Source organism: Plectropomus leopardus, chromosome 8, assembly GCF_008729295.1.
Source record: "Plectropomus leopardus isolate mb chromosome 8, YSFRI_Pleo_2.0, whole genome shotgun sequence".
In the NCBI taxonomy this organism is placed as follows: Eukaryota; Metazoa; Chordata; class Actinopteri; order Perciformes; family Serranidae; genus Plectropomus; species Plectropomus leopardus.
Genome location: NC_056470.1, coordinates 17,497,168 through 17,520,819, shown reverse-complemented (window position 1 = coordinate 17,520,819; position 23,652 = coordinate 17,497,168). Strand labels below are relative to the sequence as shown.

General features: G+C 38.4%; 1 protein-coding gene across 2 annotated transcripts in view; it reads left to right on the top strand.

The window, feature by feature from the left end:
- LOC121946489 (dihydropyridine-sensitive L-type skeletal muscle calcium channel subunit alpha-1-like) overlaps positions 1 to 23,652 on the top strand; it is a 33,106-nt gene continuing 9,454 nt past the window's right edge. The window contains exons 1-40 of one of the 2 annotated variants that reach the window (XM_042491070.1): positions 1 to 453; positions 1,871 to 1,976; positions 5,470 to 5,609; positions 5,819 to 5,952; positions 6,116 to 6,268; positions 6,373 to 6,578; positions 6,911 to 7,014; positions 7,116 to 7,209; positions 7,455 to 7,506; positions 7,586 to 7,664; positions 7,755 to 7,915; positions 8,016 to 8,241; positions 9,505 to 9,712; positions 9,882 to 10,002; positions 10,988 to 11,102; positions 11,197 to 11,296; positions 11,391 to 11,460; positions 11,813 to 11,945; positions 12,086 to 12,215; positions 12,299 to 12,358; positions 12,844 to 12,950; positions 13,079 to 13,166; positions 13,676 to 13,783; positions 13,910 to 13,962; positions 14,052 to 14,198; positions 14,474 to 14,675; positions 14,800 to 14,958; positions 15,492 to 15,602; positions 15,689 to 15,772; positions 16,471 to 16,518; positions 17,733 to 17,759; positions 17,850 to 17,975; positions 18,062 to 18,127; positions 18,252 to 18,343; positions 18,435 to 18,594; positions 18,719 to 18,846; positions 19,355 to 19,451; positions 20,163 to 20,265; positions 20,349 to 20,450; positions 20,549 to 20,682. In XM_042491070.1, the coding sequence (XP_042347004.1) occupies positions 275 to 453; positions 1,871 to 1,976; positions 5,470 to 5,609; positions 5,819 to 5,952; positions 6,116 to 6,268; positions 6,373 to 6,578; positions 6,911 to 7,014; positions 7,116 to 7,209; positions 7,455 to 7,506; positions 7,586 to 7,664; positions 7,755 to 7,915; positions 8,016 to 8,241; positions 9,505 to 9,712; positions 9,882 to 10,002; positions 10,988 to 11,102; positions 11,197 to 11,296; positions 11,391 to 11,460; positions 11,813 to 11,945; positions 12,086 to 12,215; positions 12,299 to 12,358; positions 12,844 to 12,950; positions 13,079 to 13,166; positions 13,676 to 13,783; positions 13,910 to 13,962; positions 14,052 to 14,198; positions 14,474 to 14,675; positions 14,800 to 14,958; positions 15,492 to 15,602; positions 15,689 to 15,772; positions 16,471 to 16,518; positions 17,733 to 17,759; positions 17,850 to 17,975; positions 18,062 to 18,127; positions 18,252 to 18,343; positions 18,435 to 18,594; positions 18,719 to 18,846; positions 19,355 to 19,451; positions 20,163 to 20,265; positions 20,349 to 20,450; positions 20,549 to 20,682 (4,713 nt within the window). In that variant the 5' untranslated portion in view covers positions 1 to 274. The other variant, XM_042491071.1, reaches the window with a different exon arrangement.

The window sequence follows — 23,652 nt, the reverse complement described above, 5'->3', positions numbered from 1 at the left end:
CTCCTGTTATTTTTCCCTGCTGAAGGGGCTTTTTCTGTCAGAGGCCCTCAGCCAGGAGGAGAGGCCTGTGGCTCTGCGGGAGACCAGGGAGACCAAGTCAGAGGGAGAAGAGAGGAAGGGAGAGAAGGTGGCGGAGGAGCGCACACAGGATTGGCAGGTCTGGAACCCAGGGGCCTGTACAACAGGGAGATTTAAACTGCTTCAGTTTGGGATTATACAGTAAGAAGACACATTTCTAAAGGACTGGGAGCTTGTCTCAGGTGGAAGTGTCAAGATGGCTTCCGCAGACGCCAAGCCGGTCATCATGAATGAAGAGGAGCTGAAGAGGAAGCAGAGGGAGAAGCTGAAGAAGCTGCAGGCCACAGGGGGAAACCCTCGACCTGCGAGGTCCCTCTTCCTCTTCAACCTCAAAAATCCTTTCCGCAAGGCCTGCATCAGCATTGTGGAGTGGAAGTATCCTTTATCTCTCTCTCCCACACACACAAACACACACAAACACACATGGACATACACATCTGCCTACATTAGTCACAACTTACAGGCTTTTGCATTTGTAAACAGAAGAGTTTTACTTCTGAATATACAGTATGAAGAGGTTTTATTTACTTATAACAGCATGTAGGATTCTGGTTAAGAACACTGTCAGCTACAGAAATTCAGTGTCTGCTGTCCAACAAATTATCGGCCATGTAGTTCACCTGTGGTAAGCACGCCCGAGCCAAGTCTCTTTCAAATCTGTGTTAAGGCGATCCCTTAAGTGTTAAGACTTTTGTTATGTATGTGGCAGCCCTGTGTCAAAGTCAAGTTTATAGTCTTTGTATTTTCACCTGTAGATTTACTTAACCCAATCTATTAACGTCTGGCAGACAATTAATGAAACCGCTTGTTTGTGTCCTGATTGCTGACATTCTGCTTTTAATGTGGAAATAGTCGCTCTGAAATGCTGGCACTGTGTGAACACAAGGCAGGCTGCTGAGTGACGTTATGGCCCCTATAGAGGGTTTCCTGCTTTTAGCCTGATGTCCATTCCTGGATTATACATATTATACATCCAAAATAGAAAGCACTAATCATATCTATCCAGTGACCTGTCGTCACCATAGGACTTTAGAGTTGAATGAGAATTTTGTAACATTATGGTGAAAATAATTACAGTTTTTCTAAACACAAACACAGTCCAACATAAGCTTTTACTGGAACAGTTTAATCACATTGGAATGTGATTCTGTAACACAGGGCATTGCTGCTGTGTTAAGAGCAAAATTACAGAAATGGACCAAACCCCCTAAGTTCTTCTTATCGTACTTTTAAATATACTTTTAAAAAGTATATGAATATTCACACATTTGAAAAGTCTTATATATTAACCAAATATCCTTTTCTGTGATGAGTAGTCTGTGTTTAAATGGTTTGGTTATATTCTTGGGCTGTGCAGCTGTCCTGCGGCATCACAGGGAGACATGATGCTGACCTGGCAGGGGAATTCTCTCAGAGAGCCCCCTGTGGACGAGAATGAGGAAGCACAGCAGACAAGATTACATTTACTGTGACCGCTTTGCTGGCTACCAGATGGGCTGCTGTAGGGATGATGTTTCAGGCAGCATTTAGAGGTGGTTAATGTTAGCAGAGTGTGTAGAGCTGTTTGATTTGTTACAACACATCACAAGAAACACAGGAAATCTCCCACAGATGAAGAAATGGACAATTTATTTGCTAAAAGTTTTTCTTACCCATTCATTTTTAGAATTTGGACATGTACATGATTAACTGAAAATATTAAGAATTATTTGGGTATATTGTGTATATTTCTGAGAATTCATCGGTCCTCCTCAGGTGTTGTTGTTATGATCCTGAGTTTCCCCCCTCACAGAACCTTTGAGATCATCATCTTACTGACCATCTTTGCAAACTGTATTGCCTTGGCTGTGTTCCTGCCCATGCCTGAAGAAGATAGTAATAACACCAACTCAAGCTTGGTGAGTCTAAGTGTTGACACAAACTGTTTCTTTGAAGTGTGACTCTGAGGAGCTTTGGTTTACTAGATATGGAAAAGAAACAAAATATTTCACTCATTTACTCTAGTATTTATCCATGACCAGCAGATGACTGTGCAGCTGCGTTGAGAAAATTAATCAGACTGCTTTGAGCCAGGAAAATTAGACTTGTCATATCTAAGAGTTTCAGCTGGTCTTTAGTCTGGGTGCTAAGCCCCAGTTAAATGCCTCCAAACACAACTCAGTTCTTTATTTGGAGTCCATCTGTGCCTGCAGAGGAACATGTCATCAAATAACTGTGCTATTAGTCTATCCCCTTACGGGGATTAGTTTATCCTTCTCTGATGAGAAACTGGCCAATAAAGAAGACCATAAAGCATGCAAAAGCATGAAAATGATGTGTAGAGATGTTTTATAATGTATGTTTTTATAAATGTTGAAATGCCCCCCAAGTGGTTGAGATTTACAACCCTTTATAACTGAGCTTTTTGAATTAGATTTTTATGCAAAAACATGCAAAATGAATAAAAGTTAATAATAAAGGTATTAACACAAAACCAGAATACCCAACAGACATATAAAGAAAACACCCTAAGTGTTTCATGTGGAAGAGTAATTGGATACTTATCAAATCCAATTTATAGTTTTTCAATAAACTTAATATTAAACATGGATATTTCTACTTTCCGCCCCATGTTCACCATACACACCTGGATCAAATCAATAAAGATAAAACATTCAAGACGAAACAAAAACAGATCAGTCTGCATAAAATGTACACACAGTAAACAAACAAACAAAAAAAAACCCAATACAGTCAAGAACAATCTACGCATCTGACGAAAAGGTTGTCATTAACTCTCACTCTCGATGGCAGCTGATTCATGAGTCTCTCATGTTAAAAAAATGTAAACTATCTGATAGCAGGTGTTTGACCACTGAATGCTGCTGATGTGTTTGCAGTTGTCATTATATCTCAACCTCACAAGTGTGTGTTCACACGGCTGTGAGAATACGTGTAGTTCATAAGAGGTGGGCAAGTGAAAGAATACAAACCCAGGGATGATCCGAGTGTGTGTGTGTGTGTGGTGTAGTGAGCAAAATAATATGTTTGCTCTTGCACAGTATACACATCTTGCCAGTGTGGAGATATTTGTATTGACACTGGTGTTATGGAATTGAAGAGGCTCTACGTGAGAGACTTGATATGTGGATCACTGTCAATGAGAGACATCCAGCTCATATGTCAGTATATAGCACACATTGCCAGCCATCACTTTTCACTATTCAGTCAGTAAACTCCACTTATAACTATGTTAAAGCTATCAGTCTTGTTTGTACTCATCTCATCAACACTGAAATTCATCCAGTCATCAGTTTTTTGGACCTGAAAGTGACCCCATTTTTTTTAGTATCTTTGCTTTGGCCGACTCACCAGCCTTCTTCCAAATCCTCCTTACTTCTTACTGTGCCATTCCTCAGAGGTGAACGATGTAAGAAGAGCTGGTAAACTTCACCCCCCCCCCCCCCCATTGCTGTTAGAAGTAGGTCGGCCCAGGCAGCATCACCCCGCTGACGCAGGTGGATATGAGAGAGTCCACAAATGTTGGCCTCATGTAACCAAATTTACAGTCCTATACTCATTAAATATGGTGGTTTGTAAAACTGATACTCAACATAAAAGTGTAGCTCCATTTGCTGCCCCTTTCCATTTAATTTGAATAACATCATTAGAGTTTCAGACTATATTCATTAGTTAATTCATTCATTTTTATTTATTTCTGTGCCATTCCTTTGGCCTAATCCCCCATTGGATAACAGGACACAATTAAAAAAATAATAAGACAGCTATCTTCCGGTTGTTGCATATACATATCAAAACATGGAAAAGGAAAGAAAAAACAACACAAACTAAAAATATAAAACAAGCAACAAAAAACAAAATATTATAAATGAATTGTTAAAGAGCCATCATGTTAAAATGCTATTTTTTCTCCCCTCCCAAGCCTTCTCCAGATAACTGTCCAATCTATATGTCTCAGTATCTTTTACAAAATCAATATCCAACCTCATCTCACCAAACAAGGCATCACACAGGTCACAATAAAAAACATAGTAGGAAACTAAAAGAAAATATTTTTTTTTAAATGATTTCATTGAAAAAACACATTAGGCAGTTCCATTTTTCTTTCTCTAGATTAATATACCATCCAGTTTTAATAGTTAAAGGTAAAATAGTCTTTAAATGCATGTATAATTAAAAAAGAAAAATTAATATTTTTGTTTACTTCTCTATATAAACAATGTCATTTTTGGTGAACAAATCAAATTACCCTTCTATAATAATAATAATAATTTAAAAAAATTAAGATTATAGAATAAAATAAAATTAATAGAATAAAATAAACACATGAATAAGTCTAGCAAAAATCAAATCAAATGTTTATTCCTGCATTATTATTATTATTCCTGCATAATCAAATCTAATTTAAGAATAGCTAATTAGTTCTCAGATATATAAAGAGTGTGTGTGGCAAATATATGTAGATGGTTTTCGCTTTACTTAAAGATCTGTCCATACTAGCAATAATTCATGTATTATTGTAAATGTATGCATTGGCCCTAGAGGTTCTAATTGATTAGGGCCTTAGGGCCTGCTGTTGAATGGTTAAGCCAAAAATATTGACCTGGTTTCATCACCAAAGGATTGAAGGGAAATAAACAGCTTATCATATATCATTTACAGTATGTTGTACCCCAAATGAACTCTCTGATTTTAATGATACATGAAGTTGGGGCTGCATTCCTGCGGAAGATCTATCATTCTTTGCCATTTTCCAGCTTCATCTCTGACAACATTTGTGTTTACTGGTATGTCAGTAATGAAGAGCAAAAGACAAAGTAGTCTATCTAATGATGACAATTATGTAAACAAATATGTGCAATGGATTGTTTTGATCGTAATAAGGCCATTGTGTTGTTGTGCGAATGTTAGAAACGGTCTGTCTGTTTTGTGTTGACCTCCTTTGTCTCTAAATACATTGACACTGTTGATAAAAACACAGATACAGGCCTAACCTGCAAATTGATGATTTTATTCCACCACCCTGATGTTTATCTATTTACCACCTCTGAGCTGAACATTTAAAATGTAGCTGCGTGTTGTTGCTTGCTTGGTGCTAGACTGTCAGACAAAGCTTGTTAAATTGCAATGTGTTTCATTAATCACAATGTGACTCATGGGCTATCCATCTGTTTAAACCATCTGAGGTTGTGTTTAATCTGCATCAAAATTAGCTGAGAGGCTCCAAAAGCTAATGAGTTCATCTAATACCAGCATCTATTGCTATTCCCCAAAGCTGCTGCTAAAAGGCCAATGTTTACTCTAATCATCCCATTCTTTATTGAGCATTGAACCTGAAGGTTGTGAATGTTATAAAATGTAATTTCCTGGTTTGTGTTTGTCTTGCTGCAGGAGAGTTTGGAGTATATCTTCCTCATCATATTCACGTTAGAGTGCTTTCTGAAGATAGTGGCGTATGGGCTCGTGTTCCACGAAGGCGCCTATTTACGGAACTGTTGGAACATATTGGACTTTGTCATCGTCTTCATGGGGTGAGATGAAGTCTGAGCTGCAGGAGTATATCTCTAGCTGCAAAATAAGAACCAGCTTTTACCATGTCTAAGACACTGACACTGGAATTTTAATTGTTGAAAACCTGATGTGTAATAATCATTTCAAATTGAAATATTGTTCCGCTGAATGTTAATTTTGTATCAAATGATTATGGGTACCAATGTTTTTAATTTTGTTTGTCCTCCAGTCTCTTCACCTTTGCTTTGGATACCATTAATAAGATAGCAGGTGTGCCAATGGAGAAAGGTGGGGGGTTTGACATGAAGGCACTGAGAGCCTTCAGAGTGCTGCGGCCTTTACGTCTCGTCTCTGGAGTTCCCAGTAAGAGCCTCCTCTGTACTCCAGACATACTGCCGAAAAACTTTAGATCTATGCCCAACTGTGTGATTAATGTGGAAATATTGTTTATGTGAGGAAAGCTTTCCGGAGAGACTGCACAGATACTGTGCTGATGTAATGCTCTGGTTTTACCATTCACTTTCAGGCCTGCAGGTGGTGATGAACTCCATCCTTAAAGCCATGCTGCCTCTGCTGCACATCGCTCTGCTGGTCTTTTTACTGGTCACCATCTATGCCATCATGGGACTGGAGCTCTTCAAGTGCAAAATGCATAAAACCTGTTATTATACTGGCACAAGTACGTATAGAGGCACAATCAGACATTTATAGTCTTACCTGGATGTATTACCAGTTATATTTCTGTGAAGCTACGTTAAAATGATACATCTCTTGTGCACGCAGATATCTATGCCACAGCAGAAGGTGAGATGCCTGCACCCTGTGCTCAGGCTGGTAATGGACGCCGCTGCATGATCAATGGCTCTGAGTGTCGGCCAGGCTGGGAAGGTCCCAACAATGGCATCACTCACTTTGACAACATTGGTTTTGCCATGCTCACAGTCTACCAGTGTATCACCATGGAAGGATGGACCAAAGTACTCTACTGGGTCAGTGACTGCTTGAATATCATCTCAGTTGTTTTTCAATTTCAGGATTTGCAAATTTATGCTCTTGTCACTAAAACCTTTGCAACTGTTAACATTTGAACATTTCTCAATTAAAAGTAAGAGAGTATAATCAGGAAAATGTACATAAAACATTATAAGTAAAAGTAGATAATACAGAAAAATCTAAAACAAATAATTGATTGATGGGTTAATTGTTTCAACTAAAATATAAGTACCTTAAATTTGTACATAACTATAGCTTTAGTAAATGTATTAAGTGTGAAGTTAATCTAAAAGAATTGTTTGTGGCTGACTGAGAGTCGTGTTTCTAGATCAATGATGCCATAGGAAATGAATGGCCCTGGGTCTACTTTGTTCCCCTCATTCTGATTGGTTCCTTCTTTGTGCTCAATCTGGTTCTGGGTGTGCTCAGCGGGTAAGACAACTTCTGTCCTTTCTACTCTCTTCATCTTGCCTTTTCACATAAACAAAAAAACAACACAAAAACACATGTACTGTTTTACATCTTTCCCTTAGTGAGTTTACCAAGGAGCGAGAGAAAGCTAGGTCACGTGGAGAGTTCCAGAAGTTACGAGAGCGTCAGCAGCTGGATGAAGATCTGCATGGATACATGATTGGTTCCTTCTTTGTGCTCAATCTGGTTCTGGGTGTGCTCAGCGGGTAAGACAACTTCTGTCCTTTCTACTCTCTTCATCTTGCCTTTTCACATAAACAAAAAAACAACACAAAAACACATGTACTGTTTTACATCTTTCCCTTAGTGAGTTTACCAAGGAGCGAGAGAAAGCTAGGTCACGTGGAGAGTTCCAGAAGTTACGAGAGCGTCAGCAGCTGGATGAAGATCTGCATGGATACATGGAATGGATCACTCACGCCGAAGTCCTGGATGCCGACAGAGAGGGCAAAGGTCAGCACTATAAAAAATAAGTTTGCATCCATCTCATGTAGAAATACTATCAAATTACAACTGTTATTCTCTTTTTCAGGACTCCTTCCTTTAACAAGTGACTCTGACGCAGACAGCCTGTATGACCTGGAAGGCAAGAGTAAAATCGTCTACTACTAGTGAGTGTGCACTTTTGTAAATGCGTAGTTGTTCAAATGCAATATTCATGGTGAGTCAGCACAGTAAGTCAGGATTATTTTTGTGTTTAGCCGGCTGGGCCGCCGCTGGAACCGCTTTATTAGGATGAAGTGCCTGGTGTATGTGAAAACCAAGGGCTTTTATTGGATAGTGATGTTCCTCGTCTTCCTCAACACCCTGACCATAGCAACTGAGCACCACCACCAGCCTGATTGGCTCACTTCCCTTCAAGGTTATTGATTAATATATTTATCAATGTGAATAAAAAATGTAGAAAAATTCTATACCTCTCTGTTTCAGCCATTCATCTCTCTCTTCTCTCATCTCAACAGATGTGGCCAGTCGTGTGCTGCTGGTGCTGTTTGTCATCGAGATGTTTGTGAAGATGTACGCTCTGGGTCCCAGAGCGTATTTTATGTCTCTGTTTAACCGGTTTGACTTCTTTGTGGTGCTATGTGGTATTCTGGAGATGATCATGCTCTCTGCAGGAGCCGTGACTCCTCTGGGTTTCTCTGTGCTCAGGTGTATCCGACTGCTGAGGATCCTTAAAGTCACAAAGTAAGTCACGTCCCCTCAGAGGGTAGTGTTGCACTGAAGGAATATTTCATTCCCCAAATGATCATTTGTATATCCCCAGCTCACCCCATGTTATATTGAATTTGTTACGAAAACATTTGTCTTGCATGCCTCCGCTGAACGAAGAATCCCAAAAAATCTTGATGACTTGAAATCATAGTGGTTCACATTTAACAACAGCAAAACTTTATCAAAGTATCTGTTTACAAGCTCTCACATAACTCAGACAGTATAATCCAAGTCTCATTTATCCAGTCATATCCTCAGCACTTTCCAACGGGGAACTCAAGTTAAAGTGAAACTGATCTCTGCTCTTCAAAGCTGGACTGCACTGACAAAAACAGTCAGGGCGCCTGGTGGCTCAGTGGATAGAGCAGGCATCCCATGTATAGAGGCTGTGTCCTCGCTGCAGCGGCTGCAGGTTCGATTCCAGCCTCAGCCTTTTGCTGCATGTCACCCCACCTCTCTCTTCCCCCTTAACACTTCTGCTGTCCTATCAATTAAAGGCAAAAACACCCAAAAAATATCTTAAAAAAACAACAACAACAAAAAAAAAACAGTCAGTATGTTTACATGCACAGTTTAGTCGAGGTACAGTTATAGTTCGATTAGGCCATTTAATTGGACTACTGTCCTTGTCCTGGTATACAAGCATTAGGGAAGAATTGATTTATTGACAGAGGTATGCCTGACAGATGGTGGAAATATGCCCCCTTTCAGCTAGTTGGAATAAACTTATATTATTTTTACAGTCTAATATAGGCTGCATCACAATCACAACCGTTTATTTACACCAACTTCGGGGTAGAAGACTGCCGCATCACATACATATAATCAAATGGCGCTGAGCAAACTCTGCCTTCAGTAATTAGTTTAAAGCCACCTAAAAAAATTCAAAAATCTGGGAAGAACTGAGCATACAGCTGCATAAATGAGAATACTCATTTATGCAACACTGCATAAGTTGTGTGAGTGTATAAATGGATGTTTTGATATTGTTTTGCTGTTGTGAAACACAGACCCATATGTCTTCAACTGATCAAAATTTCCTCAATTTTTTTGATTTTTCATTCACTGCAGGCATGCGAGAAAAAACAAGCTTTTCTACACAAATTGAATGTAGAATTGAACATAACGTGGTAAATCATTGATGTACAAATGTTTTTTTGCTGGATGAGCCATTCCTTTTAATAAGATGATAATTTAATGTCATTTACGACCTCTCTCCTTCCAACTGTTTTGCAGGTACTGGACCTCTTTGAGTAATCTTGTGGCCTCTCTCCTTAACTCTGTACGCTCCATCGCTTCCCTGCTCCTTCTTCTCTTCCTCTTCATCGTCATTTTCTCACTCCTGGGCATGCAGGTGTTTGGGGGGAAATTCAACTTTGCTGACCACAGACCCAGACGCAGTAACTTTGACAATTTCCCTCAGGCCCTCATCAGTGTGTTTCAGGTGAGGCTGGACACTAATTCAAAGATGTTCTGCTTTTTAACTTGTAGCAGTGTCTGCTTTGATTTTATCAAACCTTTCTTGCCAGAGCGTATATCAAGTGCATTCACAGTAGCAGCATCTCCCTCATCCTTTAATGCCTGACGTGAATTAATCACTGTCTTTCTCTCAGATCCTGACAGGAGAGGACTGGACCACAATAATGAACAATGGCATTATGGCTTATGGAGGGCCTGTCTTTCCTGGCATTCTGGTCGCCATCTACTTTATCATCCTCTTTGTCTGTGGAAACTGTATCCTTCAAAAAAAACTGACAGTGTCTTCTGGGATTAAACAAGACCAACAGTGCATTCCAATACCCATTATACCATGCTACTTAGTATGCTAGGAATGGATTAAGTATGCCTTCATGCACAGTATGTCAAATACAGTACGTCAAAAATACCAAGATGTTCTACTGCATCTGATCACATTTTGCAGTATCAAAGCTAGCATGCTTTAATGGCTATTCTGACCCATAATCCTCTGTGCAGTGACAAAAGATATCTTATTGACAGCTGATAGAAGCTGAAAAGATTATAATTGATTAATCAGTCAAAAAAATCTAAAATGTACACAGTTAAAACTTAAATGTTAAAACTACATAGTCTACATTGCAAAGTAACAACAGCAGAGCTCTCTGGGCTGACCTCCAACTCTGACAAAATGGCACTTTGTTTTGTCTACAAGTTAACATTAAGTGATAATGTTTAAATTGCAAATGAACTGAATTCAAGAGTACTTACGTAAGGGCAGCTGTAGTACATGCTGAAAGTAAACTGAAAAAGAGTCTACAGGCTTCCTACCAGCTAAGCTAAGCATGTTATCCTGCTAACATTTGTTAATCAGCACTTAACCATTATATAGCTGAGGCCAACAGAAATGCCTCTGGTTTTGCAGGATATAAAGGATACATTATCTGTGACCCATGCATTTTTTTGATAAAATTTTGTTCCGATCCACCCAGTTTAATGATTCGTGAAAATTTCCACCTGCTTAGTGATGCCATTGGATAAATTTTCAAGGGATCATAAATGTCTGTGAAAGGTTTCATGGCAATACATCCAATAGTTGTTGATATATTTCAGTCTGGACCAAAGTGGTTGGCCAACCAATGGACTGACCATTGGACTAACACTGCCACAAATAGTGCTATGCTGCTAGATTGACAAAAATTTGTATAGCATAAATGTTTTTAAAAAGTCAAGGTTTTTGTTTTCCTTAGCTCTGGGGAATCAGATATCCTCCTCAATGTCTTCTTGGCCATCGCTGTTGACAACCTGGCAGAGGCTGAGAGTCTGACTTCAGCTCAGAAAGAAAAGGCAGAGGAGAAGTTGAGGAGAAAGATGCTAAGGTCAATAAAAGAATACTTAATCTAAATGAGATGATCTGCTCTGTCTTCTTATAGCTAAACACTACCCCATTTCCTTTCTGTTTTTCTCCTCCAGGTCCAAAATGCCTGACAAGACTGACGAGGAGAGGGAGAGGATGGCTAAGAAACTGGCAGATCAGAGAGCCAAAATGGAGGGCATGCCCACCACAGCCAAGGTTAGTGTTGTATCTGATATCACATCACACATTTACTTTTGGCAATGATGTGTTAATCAGGAGCATAAGTAGCTATAAAATCTTTTTTTTCCAGCTCAAAATTGACGAGTTTGAGTCTAATGTCAATGAAGTGAAAGACCCATTCCCACCTGATGACTTCCCAGGTAACAAACTCTAAACCTTTGCTTTTCTTGCGTCTCTATCTCTTAAACCTCTTACATTTCTCTGCGATGTAGTTGTGGCAGAAGTAGGTCACTGATCACAGGAGTTCATATTCATTACATTGGCTGTTTACCAGTACTGCTTTCTTGGCGATGTTACAGTTTAAGTATAGTAACCCTTATTATTATTAGACACGGCTGAGCTTATAGCATAGTCTAAAGCTAAGCTTTTTTTAACACCACTCTTACGACGACCATATAAAGTCTGTAACACAATTCAGTATACAGTGATTCCTCTTTTTTTTTAAATGTGTTCAATTTACTCTGCTAAATTGTATTTTCTTCCACACCGTAGGTGATGATGAGGAGGTAGAACCTGAAATCCCCATCAGTCCTCGTCCCAGACCAATGGCCGACCTGCAGCTGAAGGAAGAAGCTGTTCCATTGCCCGAAGCCAGCTCCTTTTTCATTTTTGGCCCTCAGAACAAGTAAGACCCAGACATTCCCACCTTAGAATAACAGAGTGGATAATTTTCAGTGTTTTCTCATACTGTTACTTAAAAATACAACAATGGATCAATTGAACTCAGTGACAACTTTATCTCCTTTCACATTTGTTTGTATCCAGGTTCCGTAAACTGTGCTACAAGATCATCAACGCCTCTTCCTTCACCAATTTGATCCTACTGTTCATCCTGCTTTCCTCCATCTCCCTGGCAGCTGAGGACCCCATCGATCCCAAGTCCTACAGAAACCAGGTGACCATTACATCTACCACTACATATTGGACACTAATGCTAAAAGAAGGCCAAATTTAATAAACTTTTTGTTTTTCCTCCAGATCTTGGCCTATGCTGACATTGTCTTTACAACTGTGTTCACCATTGAGATTGTACTGAAGGTAATGTTCTGTATATTTTGTGGTGGAAATGAATTCATAACATAATCAACAGTAGGGCTGCAGATAACAAATATTTTTATAAGCAATAAATTTGTTGGTAATTTTATTGATTACTGGACTAATAATTTTCTCTTTAAAATTGTCAGGAAAAAAAAGTTTTAAAAAATACCCACATCTGTTTGATAGAGCCCAAGGAGTCATATTCAAATGTCTTGTTTAGTCCGACTGATATTTTCTAAAAAATTTTTTTAAAAACGAAGAAAATGCTCTTATTTCAGAAGCTGGAATGAGTGGGTTGGGGCATTGTGCCTAAAAAAGTAATGATATTAGATATAGAGGCAGATATATTTTCATTTAAGTTGAATTATTGACTACTTTTAATATTTACATTTAATGCAATACATGTTCCTCTCTCTAAAAAGAAGCTCAAATATAAATCTGTTTGTTTCAGTATTCTGTGTGTGACTGATGTATCTCACTGACAGATGACAGTATATGGAGCTTTTATGCACGAGGGATCCTTCTGCCGTAACTCCTTCAACATTCTTGATCTGATTGTGGTCGGAGTCTCTCTGCTGTCTATGGGGATGGAGTGAGTAAACATTTTGAGATTGCCATATTAGATATTTAATACTTAGGGTTTTGTTTTTGTCCTAGCACAAATGTTAGTTTTTCCAGATGCACATATCAAGGCTGCTTTTTGTCATGTGTTGTACGCAGATCCAGCGCTATCTCTGTGGTGAAGATTCTCAGGGTGCTGAGGGTGCTGAGGCCTCTCAGGGCCATCAACAGAGCCAAGGGGTTAAAGGTACAACACATAATGAAATACATACTTATAGTTGTCGGCCTTCAGCCTTCTGTTTTTGTGAAATATTTGATAGAACGACCTCTTTGGCCATGTCACATCTTAAAAGTGACAGGGACCACACAAGACACTGCTTTTTAGTAAATGTTAATGAGCAAATAAGCCAAGAAAGCTCTCTCTTCTTTAGCAATGCATTGTATTTCATAAGCTTTTCAACTTTTTTTAATGTAAAGTTTTATTCTCTATAAGTGTAAAAAGTTACTAAAAAGTAAAAAAAACAGAACAAAAAAAACCCCATGATAAATACTAGGTGCTTGATAGAAGATGGTAAGATAGAGTCAGTTACTGCTAGTCACTGCTCCAGTCAGATCCTGCTGAAGAGCTTGACATTCAAAACATCACCTCGGTGGTATGTGAAAAAACATTAATGGAAGCAATAACTAGTGTACAGACTCTATCTTTTCTATATGTATTAACAGTATTAAGTGGACATTGTTTGTCTTTGATGACAGCATGTGGTCCAGTGCGTGTTTGTGGCCATCAAAACCATCGGCAACATCGTCCTGGTCACCATGCTGCTGAATTTCATGTTTGCCTGTATAGGAGTGCAACTCTTCAAGGTAACTTTTTAAATGATGATGTTGACACCATGTATAGTGTAGGTCATATTTCCAGATTAGTCTACTGTAAGTAGAGATGTTTTGCTGCTGATGTAATAAATGTGTCACTAATCCTTTCCCTCCCAGGGTAAATTCTATAGCTGCACAGATGTGTCGAAAATAACAGAGGAGGAATGCCAGTAAGGAAAACATCTTTCACACGTCATAGATTTCATCTATAAAAAGTATAGTGTTATTTCGAGTGATCATTCTTTGTGTCTGCTTTCAGGGGATTGTATGTGAAGCACATAGAGAATTCCCTACAAGATGAAGTGTTGGCTAAGAGAGAATGGCTCAACAGTGACTTCAACTTTGACAATGTGCTCTATGGCATGCTGGCTCTCTTCACTGTCTCTACATTTGAGGGCTGGCCAAAGTAAGCATGGAATACATTTTGATTTTATGAATTTCATTTTTTTTATCCTATCCTTTTGATTGAGTTAGAAGACAGAATATTGTATTACGTGGATATTGAGTTGGAAGTAATTCTATTTCCCGGAGCTAGAGATGGTAATAGAAGCAATAAATCCTTTTTAATTCACTGAATTATACATTTCATCCATACAAATTAGCCTTGCGGTATCTATGATCTTTGATCTGTGTCCTGCCAATTTCCCCCTCGACTGTGAACATCACTCTATTTGTTCCCAGACTGTTATACAGAGCCATTGATTCAGCTGAAGAAGACCAGGGCCCTGTCTTTAATAATCGCGTGGATGTCTCCATCTTCTTCATCATCTACATCATCCTCATCGCCTTCTTCATGATGAACATCTTTGTAGGCTTTGTCATTGTCACTTTCCAGGAGCAGGGTGAGGAGGAGTATAAGGACTGTGAGCTGGACAAGAACCAGGTACGCTTAGACACTCAGAGATAAAAAATTAAGACTGTGAGAGAGTTCAATTACTCCCAGTAAAATCTAAAACATCAAGTGTTGAATCATTTTTTCTTTTATCCACCTTCTGCTTCCCCTGTAGCGTCAATGTGTGCAGTACGCCCTGAAAGCCCGACCTCTGAGGTGCTACATCCCCAAAAACCCGTACCAGTACAGAGTCTGGTACATCGTCACCTCCTGCTACTTTGAATACCTCATGTTCTTCCTAATTATGCTTAACACCTTGTGTCTGGGGATGCAGGTATGTAAATTAAGGTCATGTTGCAACCTAAAATTATTGATATTGTAATGAAGGTGCTGACAGAAATATTCAGTGTCAATATTGAGTGTCTTTAGATGTGTGTATGTATTGTGGTGCCAAAATCTGAGGTGGTCAGTGTTGGTTACAACATTTAGTTAATGAGCAAATAGAAAACTTGAAAATTAGAATATGGGACATTACAATTGTCCCACAAAATTCCAGACTAATTAATATTGGGGGGATTAAGAGCACATTAATGCAGGGTGCCCTATATATTTTTGTGTAAGTTCATTTAAAAAAACGTTGCCTCTAAATTTTCAGAAAACAATACTGTTTATATAACTGTGGTAAAAGAGGACCAGATGATACACTGAGGGGATGAGATCCAATTTTTAAAGTTTTACGATAATTATTAATCTTAGCATTTACTTTAAGTTATATGTTATCATCATTCATAAAACTACATTTTTTGTATAATACTACATCAAATTAATAGTTTGTGACATGCTGAGATTTGCTTTCCCCTTTAACAGCACTGCAACCAGTCGGACCATGTGACCAAGCTGTCAGACACTCTGAACCTGATCTTCACTGTGCTCTTCACTGTGGAGATGATTCTCAAGCTCATGGCCTTCAAAGCGAGGGTAACGGCTTGATGCTCTGTGGTTAAAATGGTTATCCACACATTCAGTGTCCTAGTGAGTCACTAATGCTTTAACTGTCTGTGCAGGGCTACTTTGGAGACCCCTGGAACGTCTTTGACTTCATCATCGTTGTCGGTAGTGTTGTTGACGTCATCCTGAGCGAAGTCGATGTGAGTATGAATGATATATTTTTTAATCTGTTCTAATGAATTCCACGGTTTTCAGATGCTGTGGTTGCTGTATTAGAAAGTCCCTGGAGTCTTTTTATAATGAGATGTTCCCAGTCAAGTATGATTTGATTTTAAATGACTTCATGTTTTTATTCAATGCTCTGACACAGACACATATTAATGTGGCCCAAGAGCTGATTGGTACCAGCAGAACTAGCACACAGGATGTGGTCAGTACTGTTGATGGCCATTCCTACTCCAACTTTCAGTGCTTAGTGCAACTTCAGAAGCATCGCCATTTCCATCACCAAACCATCAAACTCTCTATTATTCCCCCAATTATCCATTACAATTTTTCCTGATATTTGATGTTTGTGTGTTTTCTGAGCACTTTAATTTAAAAAAGAGCACAATTTCAGTAAATTTTAGTGTTAATTTATGTGGTTATGCTACACAAACCCAATGTCTTATTTGGCTAGTCACTACTGTTTCTCTCCACTGTTGCACTGCACTGTCCTCCCCTTTTTCATCCACAAACACAAGCCTGTGGCAGTTTGTTTTCTCTATCCAATTTCACATCCTGCCTTTTCTTCTGTAACTCCTATTCCTCCTTTTCTTTCTCTTCTTTTGCTTATTTTCACTCTCAATGTCTCTGTCCTCCATGCACCTCACTCCTGTCCTCACTTGTCTATCCACAGACCGCCCTGGCCGCCAGTGGAGGACTATACTGTCTCCATGGCTGTGCTGTAAATATCTGATCTTCACTTGCACTGCGTTGCTGCATGAGCCTTGCTGTGTGAACACTCCACCATGTTCCCTACTAAACTGTAATGCTGCTGTACTGAACTGTGTGCGGCTCAATCTGCTGGTGAAATAAATGCATTTCTGCTGTCTGTATAATCTTACAGAGCAAATGTAAGATTACATCTCAAGGTGTCTGATATATTGTGTTCTAGTATGGCTCAAATAGTTGATACTCAGGGCTCAACACTGAATATATCAGCACAGAAAGTATGAATGGTGGCTTGACTGATTGGAAACTGTAAATTTGTCTTTGTTTATTTTGCATGAGTTACAAATTGTAGTTGTTCCTCTAGTTTTCTGCAACTAAGATCTGGAGGCTTTGTAACATCAAAGGAGTAAATGTCTCTAATATAAACCCTGATTTGTGATTTTAAGTCATACCTTAAAGGAACAGTTTACCCCAAAATTAAAAATGCACATGCTTATTCTTATCTGTAGTGCTATTTATCAATTTAGATATTTTTGGTATGAGTTGCTGACTGTTGGAGATATCAGCCACAGAGATGTCTGCCTTCTGTGGAATATAGGCTAATTAAACTAGATGGCACTCGACTTATTCATAATAATCCACAGACTTTATTGAGAGCAGTTTCCATGTAGTAACTATTTCCTTTCTACCGAATTAGCTAGCTAATCTAGTTAATGTTACAGCTCAGCCAAGAGGACGCTGTTAATGTTTACATTTTGCGTTGTCATTAGCACAAGCCTTTCATCAATGAGTAAATGCACAGCTGATACTGGTGGCCTGCGTTATTAGGGAGAAAACAAAAAATTCCTAAAAGATCAGGGTTATCTTTAGTCTTGTGATTTCTGGAAGCGGACATTGCTGTTTTTCAATTTTATTTTTTTCACTTTTTAATTTATTTATTTTTTAAAAATTTTTTGCATGTTGATGTCACAAGGCACGTGTAGTCTTGTCAGACATCTCTACAGCTGATATCTCCAACACTAGGTAACTCACACCAAAACAATCTACATTTATAAAAAGCACTACAGATAAGAAGAAAAATATGTAATTTTAATCTTCGGGTGAAATTTCCCATCAACCAGTTTTATCAGGTTAATGGGATTTCTTTTATGTGCTTTTTATTACTTAACCTCTATTGAAAATAACTCATGTAACTACAGTATGTTGTCTTTCATCTGTATTGTGCAGGAGACAAATCCTATGCAAGCAATTGCGGTAAGCCTAAATTAAATTTAAAACCAGCATTATTTTTCTTTGTTTATGTTTTCCTCCCTTTCAAATCCTCCACTTCTTTTTTGTCCCTAGGCGTCTGAAAATGCCTCCGTTTCCATCACGTTTTTCCGACTCTTCCGTGTCATGCGTCTGGTTAAATTACTGAACCGTTCTGAGGGCATCCGTAACCTGCTGTGGACCTTCATCAAGTCCTTCCAGGTCTGTCGCAGTGTGGTTATCATCATTTTAAATTTCAATCTCCACTTTTATCACACTTTCAATGACCTGACTGTTTGTGTCTACAGGCTCTCCCTCATGTAGCTTTGCTCATTGTGATGCTCTTCTTTATCTACGCTGTCATCGGGATGCAGGTACTCAAGTCCCCTATTTTTATTTTCTGGGTGAAAACATTGTAAGCCTTTGTTGATTGCTTGCCTGACTAAATTCCACTAAGACAAGTCTCTGTATTCAACTGTAATTGTAACAACCCTTCAGATCTTTGGAAAAGTAGCCTTAGTGGATGGCACTCAAATCAACCGCAACAACAACTTCCAGACATTCCCTCAGGCTGTTCTGATGTTATTCCGGTGAGTCCTCCCAGCCAGGATCATTGGTTAAAAGCTCATTGGTTACAAAGTCAAAACTAAGCACAGATCTCTCTGTTGTTTCTAAATCCAGGTGTGCTACTGGAGAGGCTTGGCAGGAAGTCATGATGGCTTCAATGTATGGAAAGAAGTGCGACCCCAAGTCTGACTTCCTTCCAGGAGAGGAGTACACCTGCGGGTCCAACTTTGCTGTCTTCTACTTCCTCAGCTTCTATTGTCTCTGTGCCTTCCTGGTGAGCAGCAGCAGAAAGTCAATATTTAACTCTTACCCATATTTATATCTGTTCTTATATTTTGACAGTCGCATTATGATAAAATGTTAAACTGTCTAAATAAGTCTGCTTTTTTCTGCTTCAGATCCTCAACCTGTTTGTGGCTGTCATCATGGACAACTTTGACTACTTGACCCGTGATTGGTCTCTGCTTGGTCCACACCATCTGGACGAGTTCAAGAAGATCTGGGCTGAATATGACCCTGAGGCCACGTAAGCACCACTCATGAAACTTTATCTAACCTATTAAGAAATAAGGTAAGGTAAGGTAAGATAAGATAAGACGAGATTAGCCCTTTATTGTCTCCCTTAGGAGACAATAAAGGGCCTGAGAGACCCAGGCCTGAGAGACCCAGGCCACACAAATATACAGTCGGACTACAATTAACACACAGTATCCTCCTTGGATCCATACAATGAGACGAGAACACAGGCGACACGATCACACACACATACAATCAAACTACAGTTAACACACACTATCCCCAAAAGTCCATACATCCAAAGAGTATTGCACAATGCCCTGAATTGCATGGATGCTTTACCTATGATAACTACACTAAAGTGCTATACAAGATTATTGCACAAATGCCCTACACATAGTAACTGCACACACGCACATATTACACAATGCCCTGTACCAAAATATTGCACATATTTTGGTAAATAAATAGGTTCAGGTTCTTGTTCCCCTTAAAAAAATGTATCTCTGATCTAACAGGGGCAGAATTAAACATCTGGACGTGGTGACGCTGCTGCGACGCCTCCAGCCTCCATTGGGCTTTGGCAAGTTCTGTCCTCATCGTGCTGCCTGCAAGGTACTTACAGTACAGTCATGAACAGGGTCAAAGGCCATGTGGTAAATGCATATACTGATATAACTTATCTGGCAGGCAGCTGAAAGGGTTTTATGTATGTTGAACGTTAACAGTAAAGGGAAACCTTGTTGATTTTCAACCAGCTCTGTGTAATCACAGTGTGTGCAGATAAACAGCGTTTGGCTCCCCTCTGTGCCACAATCGCTTCCCACTCTTTTGCTGGTGAATTCTGATGATGCATTTCACATTAACAATTTGTGGATTTAAGACTTACCAGTCAACAAACCAAAATACAAGGTCAACCAAATGCGTAAATAACATATCTTCTTTGCTTTCAATAAAGATGACATGTTAAACTGAATTAATATAAAGTATTAAAAAACTGATAATAGATCATTTAATAAGTTTGCATAGGTAGTGTTAAAAAGTGTTTAGTGGTTTTTCCCACATTGTTTTGATTGATTGAAAATATGCAGAATATTGTGACAGCATCAGAGTTTGAAAATTGATGTATACGATTTCCCACTCATCAATGACCTGTCCAGCCTCCCTCTTCCACCCCAAATCATATAACATTAATGATGATGATAATTACTAAAACTTTAAAAAGGGAAAAAAAACATTTATTTTAATAAATATTTATTTGAAAAGTTTATTTTATTTGATTGTTCTATTCCTGTTCCTCAAATTCTCTCAACTTCCTGTCCGCAGCGCTTAGTTGGCATGAACATGCCTCTCAACAGTGATGGCACCGTCACCTTCAATGCCACACTCTTTGCTCTGGTCAGGACTGCACTCAAGATCAAAACAGAAGGTACCGAGGATCAAAAATTACACTGTTTCCTTCAACTTGATGTATATACTATAGTCCCATTTAATGTTTTATGGTCTGAACAGGAAACTTTGAGCAGGCCAATGAGGAGCTAAGAGCCATCATAAAATCAATCTGGAAACGCACCAGTATGAAACTGTTAGACCAGGTCATCCCCCCAATAGGAGGTGAGTCTATCAACATGAGTAGAATTTGTTCAATTTCACCTTGAGTTCAGTTTTTTTCTGACATTTACTGTGATTTACTGTGAATTATCTGGTTACAGATGATGAGGTGACAGTGGGGAAATTCTACTCCACGTTCCTGCTCCAAGACCATTTCCGTAAGTTCTTGAAGCGTCAGGAGGAATACTATGGATACCGGCCCACGAAGAAGAATGCCTCAGGCCCAGAGATCCAGGTGAGCAGTCAATATGAAATCAAAATCACATTAGTATAATAATGTTAAAAACGTCAGACAGGAAGTTACAGCAAAATAACTGAAAAAAAAAACATTTTTCAGAATGGAACCCAGTCTCCAAAAATTGTGGAGACTGTGGGTTCTTAAAAAGTATTAAAAAATGTTAAATTAATCAAGGCTTTTTAAAAGTACTGAAAGAGACTGTTTTTGTTTTCAATATGTAATTTTATTCAATGAGGTTTTATGCTAGACACTGCATATGACATTTTTTATAGCATTATATAATACGATCACTTTTTTTGTGGCATACAAAACACCTGCGTTACTCTGGTTTAAAATATGGGATTCTAAAAAAGAGAAGTGTTTTCTATCTGCTATGGCACCTCTGAACAATGTGTCACTGACACTGTTGTGAGCTCGGATAATTTAATGAATTTGTACGCGAAGACTTTTCGTAGTGTTTACGTCTGTGGGCTGCCATGTGTTCATTTTGCTATCTGTTGCTATATATTGCCATGTGTGAATCATTCAGTGTGTATGTTGATCTGCTTTCCTGATTACTATGACTTTATTTTCTCGTTTGGTGGCATAGAATACTATGAAAAAAAGGCCAAAAACATCACTATACTATACGGTGTCGTTTTCATCCATTTTATCGACACGCTATATTATGACGGTTTTGGTCTTTTTTGTCCTTTTTTTTGACATGCTATACAATGAAGCTTCTCTACGAGCTATATAAAGCTGTTTTAAACCATTTTTGGCACACGTCAAGATTGGACATTTTTCACCATACTATACTACGCAGTTTTGGGCCATTTTTTCGATATGCTATATTATTATTACAATTAGTTTTTGGTCTTTTTTGTCCCTTTTTTGACATGCTATACTATGATGCCTCTCTGCGAGCTATGATAAGTGGTTTTCAACCATTTGTGGGAATAGGTCATAATTTGACCTTTTTCACCAAACTATACTATGCAGTTTTCAGCCATCTTTTCAACTTGCTAAATTATGACCTTTTTGGTATGTTATGGCCCTTTTTTCGACATGCTATACTATGGCGTATCTCAACAAATTATAAATTTCTGACAATTTTGGGATGTCAATATTTGAGATTTTTTTGCCATACTATGGTATGCAGTTTTCGGCCATTTTTTCAAAGTGCCATTTCATGATGTTTTTGGTCTTTTGTAGCCTTTTTTTGACATGCTAAACTATGACATGTCTCTAGAGGCTATAGGAAGCTGTTTTCGTCCATTTTCAGGACATGTCATGTTTTGGCATTTTTTGCCGCAGTATAGCCTTGCCTATTTGGTCATTTTTTCAACATCCTATATCATGGTGTTTTTAGCTGTTTTTGTAACATACAATACTATTACGGTATTGAGCACGCTATTTTATCCAGTTTTAAGGTGTTTTCAGGCCCTTTGAGGAACATATCATATTAAGACATTTTTTGTCATACTATAACCTTGCCTTTTTGGTCATTTTTTCAAACATGCTATTTTTATGATGTTTTTGAATATTTTTTCAACTTTCTTTGCTATGGCGTGTCTCAGCACGCTATTTTATGCTGTTTTGAGGTGTTTTCAGACGTTTTTGGGACATGTCATATTTTGACATTTTTGCCATACTATAGCCTTGCCTTTTCGATCATTTTTTCAACATGCTATTTTATGATGTTTTTGAGTATTTTTTGCAGTTTTTCAATGCTCTGGCCGTGTCTCAGCACGCTATTTTATGCTGTTTTGAGGTGTTTTCAGACGTTTTTGGGACATGTCATATTTTGACATTTTTGCCATACTATAGCCTTGCCTTTTCGGTCATTTTTTCAACATGGCTATTTTATGATGTTTTTGAGTATTTTTGCAACTTTCTTTGCTCTGCAATGTCTCAGCACGCTATTTTATGCTGTTTTGAGGTGTTTTCAGATGTATTTGGGACATGTCATATTTTGACATTTTTGCCATACTATAGCCTTGCCTTTTCTGTCATTTTTTCAACATGCTATTTTATGATGTTTTTGAGTATTTTTGCAACTTTCTTTGGCTCTGGCGTGTCTCAGCACGCTATTTTATGCTGTTTTGAGGTGTTTTCAGACGTTTTTGGGACATGTCATATTTTGACATTTTTGCCATACTATAGCCTTGCCTTTTCGGTCATTTTTTCAACATGCTATTTTATGATGTTTTTGAGTATTTTTGCAACTTTCTTTGCTATGGCGTGTCTCAGCACGCTATTTTATGCTGTTTTGAGGTGTTTTTCAGCCATTTTTTGGGACATGTCATATTTTGACATTTTTGCCATACTATAGCCTTGCCTTTTCGGTCATTTTTTTCAACATGCTATTTTATGATGTTTTTGAGTATTTTTGCAACTTTCTTTGCTCTGGCATGTCTCAGCACGCTATTTTATGCTGTTTTGAGGTGTTTTCAGCCATTTTTTTGGGACATGTCATATTTTGACATTTTTGCCATACTATAGCCTTGCCTTTTCGGTCATTTTTTCAACATGCTATTTTATGATGTTTTTGAGTATTTTTGCAACTTTCTTTGCTATGGTGTCTCAGCACGCTATTTTATGCTGTTTTGAGGTGTTTTCAGCCGTTTTTGGGACATGTCATATTTTGACATTTTTGCCATACTATAGCCTTGCCTTTTCGGTCATTTTTTCAACATGCTATTTTATGATGTTTTTGAGTATTTTTGCAACTTTCTTTGCTATGGCATGTCTCAGCACGCTATTTTTATGCTGTTTTGAGGTGTTTTCAGCGTTTTTGGGACATGTCATATTTTGACATTTTTGCCATACTATAGCCTTGCCTTTTCGGTCATTTTTTCAACATGCTATTTTATGATGTTTTTGAGTATTTTTGCAACTTTCTTTGCTCTGGCATGTCTCAGCACGCTATTTTATGTGCTGTTTTGAGGTGTTTTCAGCCGTTTTTGGGACATGTCATATTTTGAC